At 50.4% G+C, this 23,221-nt stretch overlaps 1 protein-coding gene across 1 annotated transcript; it reads right to left on the bottom strand.

Moving 5' to 3' along the window:
* Nucleotides 1-338: 338 nt before the first annotated feature.
* On the bottom strand, nt 339-6,378 carry LOC123392888 (spermatogenesis-associated protein 31E1-like). Its single transcript, XM_045083038.1, has 5 exons — nt 6,122-6,378; nt 5,695-5,749; nt 5,091-5,151; nt 3,602-4,835; nt 339-3,214 (listed from the first exon to the last, which is right to left on the bottom strand). The coding sequence occupies exons 1-5, from the start codon at nt 6,305-6,307 to the stop codon at nt 389-391; spliced, it is 4,362 nt and encodes a 1,453-aa protein (XP_044938973.1). The 5' UTR covers nt 6,308-6,378; the 3' UTR covers nt 339-388.
* Between the last annotated feature and the right edge of the window lie 16,843 nt (nt 6,379-23,221).

The raw sequence follows: 23,221 nt of genomic DNA, 5'->3' as shown, positions 1-23,221 counted from the left end.
GGCCTTGTGGCTCCCACCTTGGGCTCCCCCTCTGACCTGGGACTCCGTCTTCCCGGAGGCGGAGTGGGATTTCCGCCTCGGCACACCCTCCCTACAGCCCCACAAGTTCCAGGTGGCGGGAAAGCAGGAGAGGGTGGGCAGAGCGAGGCCCCGGGCTGGGCCTTGTTCCGCCTCGTGGCAGCCGGGGATGAGGAAGGAGGCGGGGTGGACCCCACGGTCACATCCTCCAAGGCCCCATTCGTTCTGGAAGCCAAAGCAGGCCCTCGGGGAGAGGGGACCCTGATCCTTCCCATCCCCCGCAGCAGGGCCCATCCAGAGGCCAGCACCACTCACGAGAGGAAGAACATGTATTTTGGGGAAGCAAAGAAATCGCGGCACGGAGAAGCCATTAGCCCATAGAGGATGTGCTAATGTGAGAAAAAAACGTTTTTCTCTGCACCGTTTGCGTTTCTTCTTGGAGGAAAGTTGTCCTCCCTGGAAAGGCGTGAGCAGCACACAGTGGCTGGCCGGGTGCGACGTATCTCTGAAGGCGGCAGTGCCTGGGGCAGTGGGGCTGCAGGGTGCGGCCTGAAGGGCCCGGCACCAGGGACCCGCACTGGCAGGGTCTGCCTGGGCCCCCCGGCACCCTGGCGGGGAAGGGCCACGCCATCCACTCGGTCTTGTTGGCATAGCTGTGGCCCCTGGGGGTGCCCTGTGGGCTGGCTGTCTCCCTCATCACCCTCCTCTGCTCTTGGTAGGAGAGGACCCCGTGGTAGCCGACACTGGGGCGTGCCGAAGCCTGGAGATCCTTCTGGCACCAGCTGAACTCCGGGGCCCTGAGTCCCTGGTGAGGCACCACTTTCTCCTCTAGGATCTGCCCCACAACAGTCATGACCACCTGAGCCTTGGCAGAAGTGCTGTCCATGGCCGACCTGCCCGTGACTTGTCCACAGCCCTGGGATGACGAAGACTTGCCCTTTTGAAGGGAATTTTCCAGTCCTTTGCCTCTACTGGGAAGGAACCACTGGAGCAGGTGCTTCATCCTTCTCCTGAAGTAGTTTTGCGGAGGCGCCTCCTCCTTCTTCAGCGAGATCTCACAGGCCTTGCTTCCCGAAGCTTCTGCTGACTCCTGGCTCTGGACGGGTCGTCTCACCTCACTGATGTGGAGGAGCTTCAGTTCCGATGACTCTCTGGCAGGCTCTCTTGAGGGGGACCTCCTGGAGCTCTCTCTCCCCTCGGGGGGGACACATAACCTGCTCAGGCTCTTCCACTGATGCTGCAGTCCCGGGGATCCCGGCTGCCTGTGGGGGCTCTGGCCACGGGATCTTTGGCCACGTGGCACCGGGGAAGTAGATGTGTCTTCACTGGAACCGCTCTGGAAGCCAGACAGAGATCCCTGAGAAGCCAAGACTTCAGCCGTGAGGAACACATTGGACTGACTGTCTTGAAGGAGATGCTCAGTGGCACAGTCTTGAAGGAGGACCCCTGTCTCACAGTCTTGAAGGAGCACAGTGGGGGTGGCATCCCGAGGCCAGTTCTCTGTCTCCATCAACTTCTGGGGCTCTGATCCCCTATGCTGTGCCTTAAGGCATAGCTCTTTGGGGTCTCGGGCTACCAACTTTGTAGGTGGCGGGGGGCTATCGCTTTTCCCTGAAGACTCTGATCTTCTCAGCTTGCCACAGGAGCCTTGGTTATTGACCAGCACACGGGGTTCTAAGGTGACTCCCCAGGCAGGGACCTCCTCGACCTCCTCCGCCTCCCTGGGCTCTTTGGCACTCAAATCCTGGGGCTCCAAGTTGAGCTCTAGCACGGTCACGTCCCGTGAGGCCCAACCCCCATTCGCCCTCCTTGGCTCCTTCGTGGCTGTTGCTGGACTTGGACTTGACTCCAAGGTGCTGTTCATAAGAGTCCTTGAGGCAGTCTCACTGTGCCAGATTCTGCCCACAAAGCTGTATGTGAAGGTCCGAGAAGCTGGCCTGGCCTCCTGTCCGGCCGGAGGGCCACCCCCAGGTGAGGTCCCTTCTAGAGCCTGCTGGATTTCCTCACACATAGGCCGGGGAGCACCAAGGGGACCCTCCCAGGTGGGGTAAGACTCTTTCATCACTTCTCCTTGATAGGGCTGAGAACTTCCCACGAACTTGGTCCTTGAGCTGGCCTTGGATACGCAGGAGGCGGAGAGGGGACCGGAGGACCGAGAGAGGAGGAAGCCCTTCTTCAACTTGAAGAGGTTTATAGGCTTGAGAACCTTGAGTGGGAGGCCCCATTGGTGCTTCACCCTAAACCTTATGATATGTGCTTCTAGCATCCGCTGAGTGTACGGACTGAGGATGGAAAAATTGTGGGAGGTGGTCATGCAGGGTTCCCAACACTTGGAAAGTGCTGGCTTTCCAGGTTTCCCATGAGGGCTTGGCTTTCCAGGAAGGTCCGAGGCGTGGTGGGCAGTGAGCCTGGAAGGATGAACATCCAAAGGGACCTGACCCTCTCTGGACTGCCCTAACTTCCTGAAATGGGCTCTCAGGTCCTTTTCTGGATGCTTCTCATCTGCACTGCTTGTGGAGGGCCTCAAGTCTGTGTCTGACTCCTCACGATTTCTTCCTGGAGCCTTCCCTGGAGAGCTTGTTGTGCCTCTGTGTAGATCTTTCCGGGTCCCCCCTGCACTGGACCTTGAACCCTTGCCCCGGCTTTTTCCTGGCACAGTCCTTCGTGTGCGGCTTCCATCCACAGACTCAGACTCGGACGTCGGACTGTGCCAGCTGCGAGCCTGGGGCACCTTCTGGAACTTTTGGTGAGGCTGTATCTTCAGGGATAGCTGGATCCTGTAGGGTGGGCGTCTTTCTTGCTTCACGAGTCTCTTCCAAAGGTGCCACTCCAGTTGCTCCCGGAGTTCAGAGTCGATCAAGTTCCCAGGAAGGACAGAGACTGACCCATGGCCCTCGGGGGCCTGGCCACCCTGCGGAAGGTCGGGAGGACCTTGGCTAAAGACTTCCTGAGATCTTTTCACCACAGGGGGTACCTCACCGCTTTCTAGTTGCTTCTTCAGAAAGTGACATTCCAGGTTTTGAACGACAGTTGACATGTGAGATGGTGTCTTCTGGGCTACAGGGCAAGACACCTCGCAGCTCCCCATATCCGGTGGCAGAGAAGGAAGTCCAACTGGGACAGAGGGTGCAAGGCATGCCTGGGGCTGGGGCTGAGCTAGAGGTGGGAGCTGGGGCTGGTCCAGGGGGAGGGGCTGGGGCTGAGTCAGAGGGAGGGGCTGGGGCTGGGGCAGGGGCTGGTCCAGGGGGAGGGGCTGGGGCTGAGTCAGAGGGAGGGGCTGGGGCTGGGGCAGGGGCTGGTCCAGGGGGAGGGGCTGGGGCTGAGTCAGAGGGAGGGGCTGGGGCTGGGGCAGGGGCTGGTCCAGGGGGAGGGGCTGGGGCTGAGTCAGAGGGAGGGGCTGGGGCTGGGGCTGGGGCTGGTCCAGGGGGAGGGGCTGGGGCTGAGTCAGAGGGAGGGGCTGGGGCTGGGGCTGGGGCTGGTCCAGAGGGAGGGGCTGGGGCTGAGCTAGAGGTGGGAGCTGGGGCTGGTCCAGGGGGAGGGGCTGGGCCTGAGTCAGAGGGAGGGGCTGGGGCTGGGGCTGGGGCTGGTCCAGGGGGAGGGGCTGGGCCTGAGTCAGAGGCTGGGGCAGGGACTGGGACAAGTTCAGGGTCAAGGGTTGGGGCTGGGCCGAAGGGTTGCCCAAGTCCTGGGTCAGGGAGAGGCATGGAGCCGCGCTGGCCTGAATCCCGAGTGGCAAGGCATGAGAGAGCTCATTGAATATGATGGGTGGGAACTCCAGTGGGGGGTCGGTCACCCTGACAGTGGCCACCAGGGACTCGCTGTGCAGAAAGGGAAGACCCCAGAAGAGCTGGCTGCATTTCTGCTCCAAATTGTGCCCTGGAATCTTGGGATGTGGGGGCTTCTCAGGACCAAGCATCTGTTTCACTTTGCCTCTCATCCTCAATAAGGACAGGCGGCCCACGGTGTCCTGCCCGCCACCTGGGGACTTGAGCATTCTCCCGAAAGAGGTCAGCTGGCATTGTGACCTTTCCTTCTTTTCCTTCTCCTTCCAAAGCTTTAGTTCTGTTCTCTTGGCGATTAGTATCTCCAGAAGCTTCTGGATGTCCGGGTTATTGAGAGGGGGGACCCTAGTCTCTCCCTGTCTGTGTGTGGGCTCTCCCCAGAACAAGGCCTCTGGTCGGCCATGGGACAGAGGCGCTTTATGGGACTCCAAGCGTGTTGAAGTGGACAGGTTCCAGGCATTGGCAGCCGCCTGCCACCAGGACAGGGCCGAAATGGGGCTTCGTGAACGGCCTAGGCCCGAGATGGCTGGGCCGGGAGCTGTCCTGTCAGCTGACCACGGCATGTGCGGAGCCAAGCTCTGTGGGATGGGGTGCGGCGGGGTTGCCCTTGAGGCAAACTGAGGGAGAGTCAAAGGAGAGTCTGGCCACTCTGGGGCCAAGGAGGCTGTCAGAGGCCCAGGGGAGGCCTCCGAAGGAAGGAGACATGGCGGGGAAGGGGGAAGAGCAAGGGGCTGGTGTGAAAAGCCATCTGGGGAGAGGAAAGGCTCTGCGGGCCAGGAGGTACTCAGGGGCGAGTGTGAACTGACAGAAATTGAGGAGGTCATTGGTCCTGCTGGCAGGGTGGAGGCCAGAGGCTGCAGGGGCCCCGTCAGTGGAGTTTGGGCAGGTGATGGCGCCACGGCGGGAGCAGCGTCTTCCACAGACTCCCTGCGTGGCTGACCGGCTCCAGATGGCGCCCCTTGGCGCACCTGCCTGGGGGCTGCTTGATGTAAGAAGTGGTGAAAGCCCCTCTGGGCAGAGAGCCTCGCCAGATGGCTGCGGGAGACAGGAGGCGTGAGCTGCCGCTGCAGCAGCCAGGACCAGGAGTGGTCCCCACAGCCCTCCACGCCGCACACCCATGTCACAATGCCCCTGCTGTCCCTCAGCCCAGGGCTTTGGTCACAGTCCGTCCCCACGGCTCCTCCCAGGCCCTCCCCCGCCAAATAGCCCCAGGGGCGTTTCCCTGCAGCCCGGGTTCACACTAGAGACTCGGGGAGGCCCACCCAGGGGAGAAGGGGGCAGATTCTTTACCTTTGCAGAAGGGAGAACAGGTCCTGAACCTCTTCCAGATCTTGTAGGCAATCTCTGAAAACTGGAAACAGGAGACCAGGTCACAGTGGAAGGCGAGGCCCAAGGTTCTTACAGGAGGCTGGGTACAATGTCTCTTTAGGGGAGACCTTTGGGGGATTGGGCTCAGGAGCCCCAAACAGCAATGTCCAAGGCCACGTGCTCGCACAGTGATTACAGGGTTCATAATGGGGGTCGCTTTGTCTTTTCCAAAGTGTTTTCCTCATTCATGACCTTGCTGGGGAGGAAGAACTGTGTGGCCTCACAGAGGAATCTGAGCCGAGTTGAACAGCTTGTCCACAGTGGGAGCAGGAGGTCCCGCCCCCCAGTCCAGGCCCTGGGGCCCCTGCTGGGCGACACCTATTTCCAGCCCCTCAGGGCTTTCTTCTGGTGCAGAATCTGGAAAGCCTCCAGGTTCCCCTCTTCCTCTCAGGGGGCCCCCACCCCAGGGCTCTGTGTCCTGAGAGACGGGCTCAGGCCCTGGTGTCCTGGAGACGGTGGGGCTGGGCCCTCAGAGCGGGGGGCACAGTGTAACTGGGGCATGCAGGGGTGAGAGGCAGGTGCTCACCTTTCACAGTCTGGTTTTTCTTCCTTCTGTTGCTCCTCCGTGGCTCTGCTTGGCACTGAGATAAGAGAACATGGAGAGACTGGGACCCCTGCCCCAGCAGCAGGTGACCCAGTGCTCAGGGGCCTGACCTCTGCTAGAGAGGCAACTCAACCTCTGGTCCTCAGTCACCAGTCACTGTGTTTGGGACGCTGTCCTGCACCCCTCCACCACACCTGGACTCTGGTCCGAGATCTTCCTGGAGAAATCCTTGTGTCCCTCTAACTCCTGGCTGGTCTGGCTTGTCCTGGATGGATGGTGGTCTACTCTCTCCTGACAATTCTATTCTTTCCCATCTCAGGAGTCTCTCCAATGACTCAGAAAAGTGGAAAGATTAATAAAAAAGAAGATAGAATCACATTCTGCTGGGTCTGGGCCAAGGGTTCCTTACCTTCCTGCTCTTCCTGTGTTTCTTGCCTGGTGGTGAGGACGGATCAGGCTGGAAATAGGAGAGTAAGAGGAAGAAGAGCCCCAGCCCCCATATGAATGCGAGGGCAGCATTAACTGCCCAGGTAGTGGGACTGGAGCTCAGCCAACCATCAGTAAGGAATTCCCAAGGGAAGAGATATTTCTCCATCTCTTTCCTCGAAAAACAGTCCCATCGCACTGATGTCCTCAGGCAACTGAGCCCTGAGAGTTAGTGACCGATCGCACTGCTGCCTTCAGGCAACTGAGCCCTGGGTGTGGAGGTGCAGCCACAAGCCCCACGCCCACATCACAGAGCCGTGGTCTGGTCACAAAGGGCCCTTGAGGGCAGGTAAGGGGCACAGGTAGCTGGACCACATCCGCTCTCCAGCACCAGCCCTGTAGCTCTGTCATCCCTCCACCCTCCCAGGCCAACACTCCTACCTGCTCACCCTGCTAGAGACAGACCTTTGCCAATTTGTCTTTCATCCTGCGTGGAGTTCAGAGAATACCTGTTCCCCATGGGATCTCCAGTTGTGCTCCATCAGTTTCATAGCTTTTAAAAATTTGGAGTTGTCGTTGGAATTTTGGTTAATTCCCAGGAACTTTTGTCCTCTGTCTGCAGCTCCAGTCTCCCCACATAATATGTTTTTGCCTTGCATCACCCTAGTACAAATGAAACTCAAATTTCTTTTGTGCTTCTTTAGCCATGTGCTTTTTGAAAACATCTTAAGATGTTTTATTTCAATTAATCTTCACTAACTTCAGCTAGAGGGACTTAAAAAATTAATGATTATTCCAAATTTACAAAGCTAAGTAAGTACAAAACAAAGTGAAATAGTTCAACCTCGCAGGTATGTTTCTCAGTCATTTCTAGTGTTTTTCCTTCTGAGATGAGCAGACAGTAAACTGCAGAAACACTTTCACAACATTCCGTATAGGCACACTTCCACATGCTCACGCACATTTCTTAACAAAGCCAGCATGTTCAAATCCTGGAATCAAGTTTTTAGTTTTGTTCTGTTTTGTTTTCAGTTTAAAGATTTCCTTTAGGAATCCTTGTCAGTTTGTGTATCTGGGAATATCTTTATTTTGCCTTCATTTTTGAAAGTCAGATTTGTTAGGTATGAAATTCTGGGTTTGCAGTTTTTTAAAAGTTTTATTTATCTATTTATTTATTTGAGAGACAGAGACAGAGAGAGAGAGAGAGAGAGAGAGAGCACCTGTGTGCACGAGCAGGGGAGCGGGAAGGAGATCCCTCAATGAGCACTGCACCTGACATGGGGCTTGATCCCAGGACCCTGAGATCATGACCTGAACTGAAATGAAGAGTCAGATGCCCAGCAGAATGAGCCACCCAGGCACCCGGACAAGTTTTTCTCTTTCAGCTTTTTGACTAGTGTCATTTCAGGGCCTTTTCCCCCTGGTTCTGGTTGGAAGTCAGTGGTTAATCTAATGCGGTCCTCTGTATATGAAGGGATGTTTTTCTCTTGCAATTTCAAAATTTCTCCTTTGTTTTTCCATGGTGTGATGTATCAAAGAGCAGATCTGCTTGTTTTGATTTTACTGCAGGTAGATATTGACTCTATAATTAAGGGTTTCCATCAAATTTGGTAAGATTTCAGCCATTATTTCTACAAATATTTGGTCTTCCTCCCCATTTCTCCTTTCTTTCTGAGAACACTCCTTTAAGTAGATAAGAACTTCCAAATGAGTCCACATTTCTCCCAGGCTTGCAGTGAACTGCTACCCAAGAGCCCAAGTTTCTCAACATTCATGTCGGTGTCTAAAAAGTAGCTTCAGTTTTGAGAATGTCTTGGGTATGGAGTGTTTTGCTGACATCATGGAAAGCTGCCTGTGTGATGATGGTTCTGACTGTGGTGGGGCTGTGAGTTAGAGCCATCGCTTTGGAAAATGCTTCATCATGACGTGGTCCAGGCTGAAGAAAGCAGGCCTTTTGAAAGAGTGATTCTGCTGCTAGAGCTAGAGAAAACCCGCTATTTTGTAGTAATAAGAAATGGAGACCAACCCAGTCCCGTCAAGTGGAAGGTATGTGCTCTGCAGTATCGTGCTCAAGTTACAATGAACTACAGTGAAACATCGTAAGTGTAAATTACTTAGACACGCTACTGAGGAAGAGATAAAAGCGACTTGCAGAAAATTTGTGCAGGATAGTTGCATTTGTTCTAGTTTCAAAACTACGCAAAATCAAGTATGATTTAGCGATGCATTTACTTTGGTAAAAATATAAAGAAAATACAGAGAATAGCGAACAGGACTGATGGACAGGGGGAGGAATGTACAGACAACTCTAAAGATGTGGATGATACCGCATTTCATAGAAAGGTTGGGATGTCTACCATGGGTCACCTCCAGCTTTCCTATGATGCTAAGTGATGACTGTCCCTTCAGGAGGTACATAATATCAGAAATGGAAAATAGTATTTAAACTCTTCAAAGATCATTGCTTTAATAAAAATGTACAATTTACTTAATAATTCTGAGCTCTGGCCCTCTCCCTAAACAGAGCCAGGAAGGTAAGCTGTAGTCCATGGCTTGGCCCCTGAGCCATGTCTATAAGAAGACAGCACCCCACAGACACCATCACGATCACAGACAAATTGACATCCAGCCATGTTGCCCAGAAATCCTGAAGCACCAGACATTGCCTTAGGAATGCATTCTCTGATGTCGGGTTCATTGCTCCTGCTTGTTTTCATGTTCATGCTCTATGTAAAGGCATTCATTCCATACCTGTGCCATAAATATTCAGAAGAAACTCAATGAGAGAGTAAGAGAAGATGTCCTTGGAAATACTTTCCAAGGGAACATTTTTCAAAGGCGACAGATATTTTTTCCCTCAGAGTTTTTCATGTTTTGGAGGATGGGTTGTTCTCCACTTTCTTCATTATCATTTTGAAATCTGAGATGCCATGACTCACCGGCCTTTCACTTTGTTTAACTCTGCAACCTTTCTTCTTCTTTATTTATTTATAAATTTCTTTTCAGTTTAACAGTATTTATTGTTTTTTGCACCACACCCAGTGCTCCATGTAATCCGTGCCCTCTCTAATACCCACCACCTGGTTCCCCCAACCTCCCACCCCCCGCCCCTTCAAAACCCTCAGATTGTTTTTCAGAGACCATAGTCTCTCATGGTTCACGTCCCCTTCCAATTTCCCTCAACTCCCTTCTTATTCTTTTCAAAAAAAAATTTACGTATTTATTTGGGAGAGAGTAATAGAAAGCACAACAGAGGGGAGGAGCAGAGAGAGAGAGAATCTCCAGCTGACTCCCTGCTAAGTGCTTGTTAGCAAAGCTAACCCTGAGATCCTGACCTGAGCTGAAATCAGAAGTCAGGCCCTTAACCCACTCAGCCATCCAGGTTGATTATCAGCCAGCCACGGGTGTCCACGTTTATTTCTTTGGTACGCATCTCCAACCTGCTCAATCTGACCCACTTCTTACGCTGATCAGGGAGCTAGTCAGACCTCCCAATCTGTCCTGGGAACAGCTGACCCCAGAGCCATGCACCCTGGACCCGGTGTGAATTCCAATGTGAGTCGCCTGGCTTCTGAGCTTCCTAACCAGGCTCTTCTTTATGCCCAGGCTTAAGCTGAGTGTGTGACAGATGGTCTCTCAGCAATTCCCTGAAGGAAAGAAAATCACGACTGAGCTCTTCAGCAGGTAGCTCTCTGCTGGAGGATCAAGCCCAGACTGGCTTGCTCAGAGTTTGGGGATACCCAGCATCCTGGCTCCATTGCCTCCAGGAGAAGCAAATTCCATGCTCATGTTTTGTTGATATCTGGTTATATGTCCCTTCTTAGTTACAGTTGTGTATGTTTCTTATTTGATTAATTTTATTCTTACGATCACTTTGCCTACCACTTCAGGCAGTTACTGGATTTTCATTTTGCTTTTTGTTTTTTCTGGGTTTTGGTATATAGCCTAGTCCTTTTCTGTACTTTCCTTGAATGTGCTTTTTGAGAGTTTACTAGAGACTTTTGTTAGAATCTATAATTAATAACCAAGGTACATGCCTATAATTTCTGAGTAAGTATGATGCCCATCTTCCATTATTTATTCATCATTTTCTTAATTAATTACAAATGTTAAGTACTTTCTGTAGTAGGGTTCTAGAATGTGTGTGTGTGTTTACTGAGAGAGAAAAAGAGAGATAGAGATAGACACAGACACAGAAAGAGGGAGATTTATTTTAAAGAATTTGCTGACTGTGAAAGCTGGCATGTTTGAATTCTGCAGATTGGTGGCAGACCAACCTGAGGTGGCAATTTGAGTCTGAACCCTGCCTGGAGGCAGAACTCCTTCACACTTGGGGAACCTCAATCTTTTCTTTTAAGGCCTTCAACTGATTAGATCAGGCCCACCCACATTATGGAGCATAATCTGTTTCCCCCCCCCCCAATATTTAAGTGAACCATGCACCCTTGGACAGCTTCTTTGTGTAACTTGCATGCCCAGGACTGCCTGGGTCCAGCCATGTATATAGCAGTCCCACTGCATGATGGAATGCTGCTTGAAATATTCTACTTTGTGGCATGGTGGGTCAGGTGACACCTGCCTGATGGCTGAGTGTCATGGTACGTCATGTTCAGGTCACCTGTTAAGTGGGTAGCCCAAAGTTAAGTAATTCTCCTAAGGCCCTCTAATAGGTCTTGAGCTGTTTTTCAAAAGGAACAATTATCCAAAGAGGATGGTGGGGCTTGGTCCCTAACCCCTAAGGTCCTGCACTGCAGATCACCTACAAGAGCTGGCCAAAGCTCCAGCTAGCAATCCTATCTGCTCTCGGAGCTGCAGGGTCACAGGGACCGAGTGGCCGAGCAGCTCACACAGCAGCCTGGACCTGATGCAAAGCTTTCTGTTGTTCTGGGTCTCACTCAAAACGAGCAGCTTTTTGGGTCACTCAATAAATGAACTGGAGTCCCACATCTAAATGAGGACTGTTTTGCCTCCAAAAGTCAGAGGAGCTCATGGGCATCACGCCTCACTCGTGGCTGTTGGAGGGTCGGATACAGCATGTGCCAAGTTAGAAGTGACATCTCATCGTGCTCCACAGGCCGGGACCCTAGAAATTTCACCAAGATCGAAGGCCTCTGAATTTGTCTGATCTGAGAGAGAGAGACAACATGAAAAGGGGGAGGTCAGGGGGAGAAGCAGACTCCCCGCTGAGCAGGAAGCCCAACTCAGGGCTCGATTCCGGGACTGCAGGATCATGACCTGAGCAGAAGGCAGACGCTTAACCAATGAGCCACCCCAGTGCCCTTCTTAATACATTTTAATGGCTCCTGGGCTACGAAGAAAAGCCCTTAATGAAACCTCAGTAAGTTTTCAGGGTAAGATACCGAACTCCACCTCTGGCAACATTCCCGAACAGGTACAAGTGTGTGCACGCCTCTCTCTACACACACCCACCACAAACACAGAATTAGAATACACATGATACGAGATGTATAATACACATGATTAGATGTATAATTATCTACATCATGTAAGCTTACATGCACTCACATGGGTAATACATGATTACATAAATATACAATATTATTGAAATTTTATGATTATATGTATAATATACATTTAATCCAGAAATATATTTAATATATCATGCATAATAACCACATATACCTGTACCACAAAGAAATATTAAACATTGTTAATTATTAACATAGTAATGCATATCTAAGGTGTTATTAAAATCCATTATTTGCTTCCTGGCCAAACTACAGATTATAAAGACTTGAGATATACTCTGGTTCTTCTGCTCCAAACGATCAGTCTGAGAGGAGTGCTTCCCTCAGCTTTTGGGACTGAGACCAATTAATTAGTAAACTGGGGTTTATGACGAGGCTGTGTCCCTTCAGAGAGAGGTCATCTGCTCTCTTCCGTGGTAACCGTGAAGATCACACTTTCATTGAAGTAGAGTTCAGATAGCATATAATTTACTATTTTAAAGTCTACAATTTACTGGGATTTAGTCCAGTCACAGTCTTGTGCAACAGTTACCTTTGTGTGGAACCAAACTAATTTTGCTGCCTCAAAGGAGATCCCAGCCCGGCAGGCGGTTACCCCCTTTTCCCTTGCCCCGTCTCACCCTGGCAAGCACGGACCTGCTTTCTGTCTCTGTGGATTCACCAGCTTTAACTATTTCCTGTCAATAGAGACACATACTGTGTGACCCTTCGCATCTTCTTCTTGTGCTGACCACGACATGTGTGACAGCCACCCCACTGGAGCACATATTTTACTGTTTTTTTGTTTGTTTGTTTGTTTGTTTACAGCCAAATAGTAGCCCGTTGTGTGCATAGACCGCATTTTTGTTTATCCGTGTCCTGAGCATAGTAACTGTGGGACCTCGTATTTTTACCTCATTCCGCGTACACATCAGTCTCTCCTGGGCCATAGGGCATGTCCAAATTATTGCTTCCTAATTAAAAAAAAAATCTGTTCCTTGGAGTAAGTTAGTCACCTTCCTCTGTACAGAGTGTAATAGAACCAGGGGTCCGCAAACACTGGCCTCACAGTATTCCCCACCCTTATCATCATGTTTCTGTTCCCTTCTTCACAAAACACTCCTCTTAGTATGTTTGTGTGTGTCCCCAAAGACGCTGCAGCTGGGTGCAATGTGGGGCATGTGAGCATGTGCTTTTCCACCATGCGAACAGTTCTGCACCAGAAATCTCATTCTCTGCCTTCTCTTTTCCCTGTGCGCTCTGGGGCTACTTTTGTTGCTGTTGGTCTTTCTTCCCAGCTGGGGCTCTTCCCCTGCTGCAGGTTCTGTAGCAAGCACTGGCTGCATCTGTCTCATCAGTTCACCAACAATAGAAAGTACGTGGTGTCTAATTCCCTGCCGCAACACACCAAGCCTGTGTCTGTCTCCCTATGGATGAATTTAAGGGTGTCTCTCAGATAGAGGCCCAGGAATGGGATAACTGGTCACAGGACACAGACTTTGTGTCACTGAATGCTCCCCAGACTCCTTTCCAGGATGTTCTGTGATTTACACTCCCACAGAAGGGCTCAAAAGGCTCTTTCCTCCCACATTAGTCGACACATGTTAGTATGACCCCCTATTAGTCACTTTGATGGATGTGAAGTGTATCTCATTATTTCAACCTACGTTTCCTGGCTTCCGCGTGGATGGAGCATCTTTTCACCGAGTGGATTTTTAGTGTTCTTTCCTGGAAATTGCCCATCCGTGTCGTTTGTGGATTTTTAAAAATTGGGACCCCTTCGCTTTGTTGTTACTGTCATCCTCATAGCTCATTTGTAAGAAATTTTGGATATAGAATGCCTGGGGGACTCAGTCAGTGAAGGGCCTGCCTTTAACTCAGGTCACGATCCAGAGTCCTGGGATCAAGCCCCGCATTGGGGTTCCTGGTCAGCGGGAAGCCTGCTTCCCCCTCTTCTTCTGATCTGCCCCCTGCTTGTGCTCAAGCTCTCTCTTTCTCTCTGTCAGATAAATAAATAAAATCCTTAAAAAAAAGAATTTTGGGCTATGGTAGACTTTGATTTATTGTATTTTAGCTATGTCTCAAAAATATAGAGTCTGTTTTATGTATGTGGTGCCCTGTGTGTTGAAGTCTCTCTTAACACTCTGTGGGTGTTTATTGTTGATTAGAAATGCTTAATAGTCTTGAATGTTTTTGCTGTGTCTCTGATGTTTTTCTTATCCATGGGTTAGTTTTATATTCTCTCCTTTCTTCTTTTGATCTTTAATTTACTTGCAGTCCAACTCTCTATCCAACGGGTGAATTAGTAGATAAACATGGAAGAAGGAGAAAATCACCCTTACAGAAAAATTCCAATGAATGAGTGCAGACAAAATGAGGGGAATAGAAAATCACCGTTAGCACACCACAGCGATATTGCTGCTGGCAATATCCATGGACGAACGCCAAATATTGATTAATTACTATGTTGGTTTTAACATCTGTCGACAATATTCCTCTTTCCAGGAGGTGAAGCTTGATTTCCCTTCTGCTGAGTGTGGGCTAGAATTAACGACTCATTTCTAATAAATAGTAAACAGAAAGGGAAAAATAGTAACTCTAGTGGAGAAACAGGCGGCCGCCAAAGTGTTGAAGGTTCATGTCACCAGTTATAAGTCATGTGACCGAGCTAATGGAAGGGCTCAGGCTCATCACCCCTGTGGCATCCTTCCAAAAATCTATGCCTCCCCAGATCTTCCCAGAAACCCCATCTGATCATGGGAGGACCCTGGACACACCCAAACCCCAGGGCACTTGATGAAAAATTTGACCTGGGCTCTTCAAAACATCGGGACCAGCAAGGACAGATTGAGCTCTCTCTTTGGAGAAAACCTGAGGAAACACAGTGACTACATACTGTGTGGAATTGTGGGACATCAGGGGAAAAAGCAGTTAAATTCCAGGCAAGTTTTCAGCTTGGATGATAATAATGTGTCAATGTTAATTTCTTAGAATAGGTAAATGTACAATGATTATATTAGGTAACGTTACAGGGAAACCGGGTGAAGTCTCTTTGGGAACTCCGTGCTCCTCGCAACTTTTCTGCCAAACCAAATAAAAGGTAAAATTCATTTCAAAATAAAAACTAAAAAAAAAAAAAAAAAAACCACAAACACTTTACAGATGATATAATAAACCGGAGGGAATAATTTTTCATAGCAATGTGGTGTGGAATGTATTTTTATGACTGACAAATTTGACTACATAATAATCTTTCAATAAAAAAAGCAGGGCAAAAAACCATACTCTAATTAAAACTAACAGTTAAAGAGCAAAGCGGGGGTCCTACAAGACCACACGTAGAGGGGATCTTGGATGCAGAGCACCCTGGACACAAGGCAAACGCACAGGTAAAGAGGTGCTTCCAGTGACCTTGAAACAATTTTACTTCAAAGTCGCTGTAACTGTATATCTGCTTTACACTGTCCCTGGGCGCTGCGTGGGGTGTCCCTGGGCACTGTGCGGGGTGCAGATCTCCGATGTGTGAGGACGTTCTTCGGGTGCAACCAGTCACAACACCTGTGTGCTGCTTCCTCACTAAGCCATTCCTTAAAAATCTGAGTGAAATGCATCCCTTCAGCACTCGGGCAGCCTCTGCCCACAGTCTCTGATTCAACGCCTCCCGTGGGAACTTATTCACTCATGTCCTTATTGTGAGTGTCTTCAGTCCGTCCAAAGCATGGCTTGACAAGTAAACAAACAACCTTTTGCCCTACAACACGGCTTGATCAACTTCCTGCCTTGGTCCAAGCCTTGGAGTGCTCCCTGCTGAAGACAAGGCCACTTCAGTGCTGGCCTGCGGGGTCCAGCCTGGTTTACAAGGTCACCTAAGGGACCCACAGTGGGGAGGAAAGGGGCCCACTCATCTCAGACTTGTATGCAATTGTTAAATATTCTCGCTCTCTGCTTTTTAATTCCTAAACAAAGGTTCAAAAGGAGACCAGGTCCAAAGGAATTTAAGACTCCCCTGGCTGAGTCCACTCATGACTCCCATTAAAACTGGTCTGTTAAGTTGGACTTCAGACAGTTACAAGTGTGGGTGCCTGAGGGCAAGTGAGGGCCCCAGCAGAAGCCCGCGAGCTGCGGCAAGAATGTGAGCTTGAGGAACAGAGGAGCACAGGAGGGCGTCCTAGGAACCCAGTGTCCGCGGATGTATGAAGCCAGAACAGCTAGCAAAGACCTGGAACATGGAAGTCCTACATGACGCGCAATATCGTAGACCTTCCTGGTGCGCTGGGAGTGTTAGGAGAGTCACCAAAATAGGGGCAGGGCAAGAAGTGCAGTGAAATGCAGGGAATCATGTGACCCCGTTTGCTAGGGAGTGACACAGCTGCTTGTGCACATCAACCGCCGTGACCACGCACAGAACGGGTCCCCTCCGCCTTCCTCCATCCCCTCTGGCGTCTCCACATTTCCCCTCAGTCAGTGATTTTCAGATTGGCTCCCACCGACACTGGGGGTCCCTGTGGTTTTCCTCAGGAGGGGGCTGGCACGGAGGTGCTGGATGAAGGCTCGAGCGGAACCCCGACATTTCGCGAGGGATTCCGACAGAAATGCCCCGTTCATCTCTTTCTGTCTTGAGCTCTGTGAAGGGCATCTCCTGCCCAGGCTGGCCCCATTTCCGTTCTCTCGTTACACAGATGAGTGCTGGACCCGAGGGTGGAAACGACACACCCCGAGGTAGAGAAAGCCTCCCGATTCTTCTCTGGAACGGACTTCATTTAGGAATGGGACAAAGGTGCAAACCTGGAAGCAGGAGGTGAAAGGAATGATTCTAGGGGGTCTTCCCCAAAGTTTTGAGTGGGCAGCTTCGTGCTGGCTCATGCTGAGGTGCTTTCCTTCCTGCACAAGTGGACTTTGTGGAGGGTTGGAATTCTCCAGAATGGAGGGTAAGGACCTTCTTCTCCCAAGAAGCCGGAGCGATTATGTTATTCACTTATGGCAGAGCTAAGGTCCTTGGCTAAAGCTGGTGGTTTAACACACGTCCTGGCTGATTTCCCTCGTTAACAGGTGTCCATGAAGAGTGAGCTTTAGTTAACGGCACCTGTGATGGTGTGCGCCCCATGGGTTTTGACCAAGGTGCACAGTCACATACCCTCGAGCAAAGCCATTTCTTTCGTCGCAAAACTCCCATCGTGCTTTGCTTCTGTCACAGAACCTCCAGGCACTGGCAAGCCCTGGCGGTGACGGGTCTGTGCCCCATCCCTTCTGCTTCCCCTTGCCAGGATGTTACAGAGACTGGAGAGCATTTTGGGCTGGGCTTCTTCACAGGGAAATGCGTTGCCGAGTCGTCCACCTTTTTTCCTGGGTCAGGTGTTCCTTCTGTTAATGGGAAATGTTCCGTTGTATGGATGTAGTGCAGTTTGTGAACTCACTCCCCTGCTGAAGGACTTCTGGACAGCGTTCACTGTTTCGGGACTAGGACAGAAGCTGGATTGACAACCCTGGATGCTGGTAAACTTTATTAACTCACAAAATGAGACCAGTAAAGGACTTTACATATCTTCGTGCACCCTACTTTCCCAACTGGCCTTCCTGGTTACCAGCAGTCTTCGAAGGAAGGAAGATACAGGGGAATGTGACTTGACCCTACTTGCTTTCTGATCCCTGAGGGAAAGACCAAATAGTCCTTGAAAGCCTGAGGGAAAGAGAGAAAGGGGGGGGGGAGAGAGAGAGAGAGAGAGAGAGAGAGAGAAGGTGGCAAAACTACTCCCTGCTCGTGCAGTGGGAGCCGTAGCAAAATGTGAAGGTTGAATTCTCCTTCGTGAAGGGAAGACAAGTGCTCAGAGCGCAGAGACAGAAGATTCAGACCTCGAGGTGATCCGATCAGTCGGGCTCTGCTGTCCCTTCTGGAACCCTTGTCTTAAAAAAAAAAAAATGTTCCTCGACTTCTCAGGTTGTCACAAGCTGTCCCACAAGTTAGCTCTGGTTAGATTTAGATACAGGGTCATGAGATATGCAATGTCGAAGAAGTGACATAGGTAAAAAAGCAGTAACGTAAGACAACAGAGGATGATTGCATATAGTACCTTGAACTGGGAAAACGATCTAAGTTCTCAACTCATTTATCCTGGTGTAATTTAATGAAGGCATGAGAAGTCTTCAGAAAGTTCTCATGAGCCGAGATACTGCGAATTAAATACAAAGTGGAAATGCTAGCACATTTCTCCACAGGATACTCTACATTAAATGAGTAAATCCTAAGGCTGGATGTTTGATTTTGAAAATTAAACTGTTTCCTGCCTAAACTAGACACTGGGTCTTGTTCCACGTCCTGCGGGTGGCATCCACTCTCTGGAATCTGTGACCCAAATGACATCTCTTCCTCCTCCAGCGCTCCTGGCTGAGGCTGCTGGCCGGCCTCCTGGTTCCCGGCGTTTGATGCCCAGGCCGCCTTTGCCCTCTCCCCTCTGGTGGTCCTGTCTTTTGTCTCTTATGCACATCCCGCCGCACCTCGGTCCTTACCACACTGTGCCAGGAGATGTGTGAGCCACGGCTCTGCCATGTCTCCTTTCAGTCTGAAAGCCTCCCCTGGCTCCCTATTACCTAGACAATGAAGCCGAGCGTCTCTTGGCCCTTGGCCATACAGTCAACACAGTGATGGGCTCACTGAAACTGTTCTGTAATACCGGTTTGATTCCTGGTAATCTCAAGCAAGAGCACATCCTGCATTCCAGGCTTGGCTGCCTTGTCCTCGCCTGTCCCCTCGGTGGCCGGATCTCCTCTTCCTGCCTGTCCTCATTCTCCATGAGGACCCCTTAGCACTCTCAGCACACGTGCCTCATCGCCACCTGGATGGGAGGGCTCATAAGACATGGAGGAGCACAAGACGATCAACGTGTCGGAAATAAAGCATGGACTGAGCGGTGTTCAGAGACCAGGTGTCCCAGCAGGTATGGGCTGCCGTCCTCCCCTCCCCCATCCTGATCAGACGACGGGGCCACTGCGGACGGGCTGCCTGGCTGCCACACTCCATCTGGAATGCAAACACCCCAGGCGACCCCTTCCCAGCTGTCAGAGCATCTTCCCCAAGCTGTTTTCACTGACAACGCCTTGGACACCAAAGGTCATGGGCGTTTTGTACACCAGAGGCCCAGGCTCTGACACCAGCTGGGTGTGGAACAATTCAGATCCATTCTGAGGTGAACTAAGCCCGAGCTGGGGCAGACCCCCCAGTCCCACAAGACCGTCCCCCACTTCAGAAACCAGGTGCAAGTCCTGGGCCCCTCACACTTCTGCAGGACCAGCTCTAGCCTGGGCATTCCACGAACAGCTCCTCGGGTTTGAGAATTTGCTAGAACGGCATACAGAACTCAGGAAAGGGCTATGCTCACTACTGTCAGTTTATTATAAAGGCTCCAACTCCAGGACAGCCAAGTGGACGAGAGGCATGGGGCGAGCCATGTGGAGAGGGACAGGGCACTGCCATGCTTTCTTGGGGGGCACCAACTTCCATCACCTCCATGCCCTCAGCAACCCAGAAGGCCTTTTTTCATTACACAGGCACAGTTGATTTATTCGTTGGTCATGGGTGATTGCCTCAACCTCTAGCCCCTCTCCTCTCCCAGGAAGTCATGAAGGGGGACAGAAAATTCCAGCCTTCGAACCACATGGTGGTCTCCTGGCCATCAGCCCCCATCCTGGGGCCCCCAGCCATGTCACTGGAAAGCAGAAGCTACTCTCATTACTCTGATGATTCCAAGGGTCTTCGGAGCTCTGTGCCAGGACACGGGGACAAAGGTCTAATACATGTTCCCCCTGTTCTCATGCTTCCTCGGTTCAAACTCCCCCATGGTGCCCCATCCACTTGGAATAAAGGCCAGAGTTGCCCAGTGGCCTGCCAGGTCCAGCATGACCCAGCCCCGCTCAGATCTCACCGTCTTCCCCAGTCTCACTCTTCAGCCACCACCAGCTGCGGCTCCTCACACACAGCTGATGCGCCCTGCCTTTGGGCCTTTGCACATGCTCTCCCTTTGCCTGGAGCAGACATCCCAGATGTGTGAGTGCCTGCCTCCCTCACCACCCAGGACCTCGGCTTGAGCATTCCCTTGTCGAGGGGGCTTCCTTGGCAGGAGCCAGCAGCCCTCCCCCTGGCACTCTCTCCCCTCCTCTATGTTTCTCTCCACTGCTCACCGTTTCTGACACTGAGTCCCTTTGCTATCCATTGCCTGCTTTGCCTCTGCTCCCAGCACTGGAAGTCCGGAGAAGCCCCCTTTGCTGGGCTCTGGGTCTCCCCTGCTCTTGCATGGAGTGGTTCTTTCCACTTCTGTTGGCCAGAGAGGGCACCCCCCGCCCCTGCATTGGCTGGGTGGGTGTCTGTGACTGTCTGTGCTGCAAAGAAGGCAGGAGGGAAGGAGCGAGGCTGCCTGGGCTCAGCCCACCATGACCAAGTGTAAGTCGGCTGATACCCAGAGATGTGGGGTGGGCCTGGGAGAGGAACCCCAGGTCTTATGACTCCCAGACCCATTCAGTGGACTCTACCTTGGCCAAGGTACCAGCGTTGGGCACCTGCAGGACTGAAACTTGGACCCCCTCTTTGGATTCCAGATCTCACCTGGTAGGCTTTCCCAAGTCAACATTCGTGTCCTGGCCTGAGTACATCTTACTTGTCAGTGGGGAGAGCTTGCCAGGGGTAGGACCACCCCGTCACCCGCCCCATGCAGGGGCCAGGCCCGCAAGTGGTCCTGGTCCAGGAGCAGTGGATGGTGGGGGTGCTGGTATCACATGGAGAGCATGGAGGGTAAGGGAACTAGTCCATACTGACTGCTCCGTGGGGGGACACAGCCCGCCTCCTGCACGCTTGCCACGGCGGAGACTCCACTCAGCTCCCTCGTGCCCTGCAGCTGGCACACTCATTCCAGCTGTGACCATTCCCCAGCGTGCAGGTAGCCTCACACCTGCCGCAGGTTCAAGTGATGAGCACACGAGAGACTTCGTGCACCCCTTTGCTCAAGGTTTATGGTCTTTCTTGCAGTAAATACAAAGACTCCTAATTTTTTTTTATACCTCAAAGCATAAGAATATGTCATTATGGAATAGACAGCAAAATATTGGTATTATTGATCCCAATTTCTGTTATTTATGATGCTTGCTGTTCAGTGGAGCAGTGGTTTACCAACTGATGTCTATGATACATGAAGCACGTGAACTATTTTTGGCCGTATCATTCTTGTTCTCAGACTAATAGAGATGGTCAGAGTGGTGAGCATCTCATATTTTGCTGTTAACCCCCTGCTGTCTCCCCCTCAAATAATCTGATTTTTAGTTGTCCAGCACTTTATAAAGAGAATGTCTGTCATCTTTCAAATCCATCTGCAAGTGACTACTAATCACTTTCTCCACCAAATAGGATTCTGAACAGCCCCTGGTCAGTGGTCCTTGGAGAGCTTACTCCAAGAGTGATCAATATTGACATATTGGTGGACAAATCAATCAGTAAATGAACTCAAAAGGGTATGGGTTCACCCAAAATTGACTTCTGACTTATGCACCATGTATTATTTTCTTTTTATTTCAGTGTGTGTGTGTGTGTGTGTGTGTGTGTGACTTGTGATCTGTTCTTTATTTAATCTGCCCATAAGATTCTAACTCATTAATCAAATATTAAATTTTCTAAGCCATTATATGCCATGCACTGAATACATATTCCCTGTAAATTAAGAATGCAAATGTAACAAGCCAGATGAATTAAGGAGATATCACTCACATAAAATAATTTGTCTCTTTTGCTATGAAAGAAAGCAATCCTGCTTTGGGGTCGTGATCTCAGGGTGGTGAGATCGAGCCCCACGCTGGGCTCTGTGCTCAGTGTGGTGTCTGCTTGACATTCTCCCTTTCCCTCTTCTTCTGTCCCTCCCCCACTTGCTCTCTTTCTGTCTATCTCAAACAAATAAATAAGATTAAAAAAAAAGCAATTTTTCTTTCTTCACACCTCATCAGAAGATACTAATAACTTAATAACTTGTAACCAGTAGCATTTCAAACCAGAAAGCTGAGGGAAGCCAACGTGGGCGGACTGGTGAAATGATGGAGGTTCTGTTGTTTGAGAAAAAATATCAAAGGTCAAGAAGGTGAAACAAAACAGAAAGTCACGTGGGCATTTAAAATTTAAAAAAAAAAAAAAGGAAGTATTTAGGGGTAATTTGTGCTTTTGAAGAATTGGTTGCTACAAACTGTGGAGAAATGTGTATCCCTTACTTACCTCTTTATTTTAGTAAGAGCACAGGCTCAGGGTTTCATCCCAGAAGCAAATCCCCAGAGAGTGGTCTGGAGGGAAGCTTCTGCTGCCCCCATGCCTGTAGGCATGGAGCTATCCCCCTTACAACAAAGGCATAGAAGGAAAGACACTGGAGGGTTGTGGGAGCCACAAGGGCCAGCTGAAATGCCATTCCTAACAGGGGATGGCCATTCCAGGCACCCCAAGAGCTGGCTGTCTTCCCCCTCCCGGGCATGTCTGCCAGCTCTGGGCACTGGCTGAGGAACAGGGGTTGGCCAAGGCCAACAACTTCCTCTGGAGACAAGAGAAACCAGCAGAGCTCTCACATTCATCCAGAGTCAGACCACGGGAGCCTTCCAGAATGGGAGACACAGGATGGTTTTCCTTAGAAGACAATGCTGAATGTTGTGTGGAAGGAGCTGGCAATGCCAAAGCTTCTGAAAAGCAGAAAAGACCTCCAGTAGCCTCAGGGTCTTCAGGAAAGAAATACCTGTGGCAGTACATGCCTGAAATGAGACTTCTACAGGGAGGATCGAGTAGACACTGAGGGTCTACACTTGCCCTTGGCCTGAGGGTTTCTGCTGCATTTGGTGGGAGACCTCTGCTAGGGGTGTTTGCACGAGATCAGAGTAACAAGTTTAGAGACGTGGGGAGGAGGTGCCTGAAGTGTCTTCACTGAAGACATTTGTGAGATTTTGAAGCTGTTTGAAGCTGTTGTCTGCTTGGCTCAAAGGAAGCTGAAGAAAGGAAGTGGATCTTCTCAACCCAACCAGATCCACCATGGATTCTCAACTGGAAGGACTAGAGGGGAACTGAAGGTACACTGAATCTCACTAAAATTTACCCAAACTGCCACCCAGTTCTGATCGAATGTAACTCTGATTGGTGTAAGGCTAAATACCCATCTGAAGACAAAAAAAAAAAAAAAAAAAAAAAAAAAAAAAAAAGTTAGATGTCCCCTGGTGCATAAGGGAAGGAGAACTCTGTCCTCCTAATGTCTCTGTATAATTTTGTTTAGGAAATTTGAAGTTGTAAGTTCTCTGTCTGCCTCTATGAGATGTGCAGAAGCTAAACTAGACTTCAGGCATCCCGAGAATGTCCTTCTTGAAGATCTTGGAGGTATCTCTTCAAAATACCTCCAAGGAGGTATGACACCCCATCTTTCTGTTTCAGGGGGTTCAAGTTTCGACCCTTAGCTCCAAGTGGTAACTTCCTGTTTATGAAAAAGATACCACAAGTTCTAATTTTCTTTTTGATAATTAAGACAATGTACAAGGATGCAATGGACTGAGTGTCCCTGGCTGTGGGAAAGGATGGGATTCTACTCTGGCTTTGCAGCATCTTTAGTGGGTTGTCTAAT

The sequence above is a fragment of the Mustela putorius genome, unplaced genomic scaffold, assembly GCF_011764305.1.
Source record: "Mustela putorius furo isolate JIRA1106 unplaced genomic scaffold, ASM1176430v1.1 tig00000680_pilon_pilon_pilon, whole genome shotgun sequence".
In the NCBI taxonomy this organism is placed as follows: Eukaryota; Metazoa; Chordata; class Mammalia; order Carnivora; family Mustelidae; genus Mustela; species Mustela putorius.
This window is presented reverse-complemented; position numbering and strand designations above follow the sequence as displayed.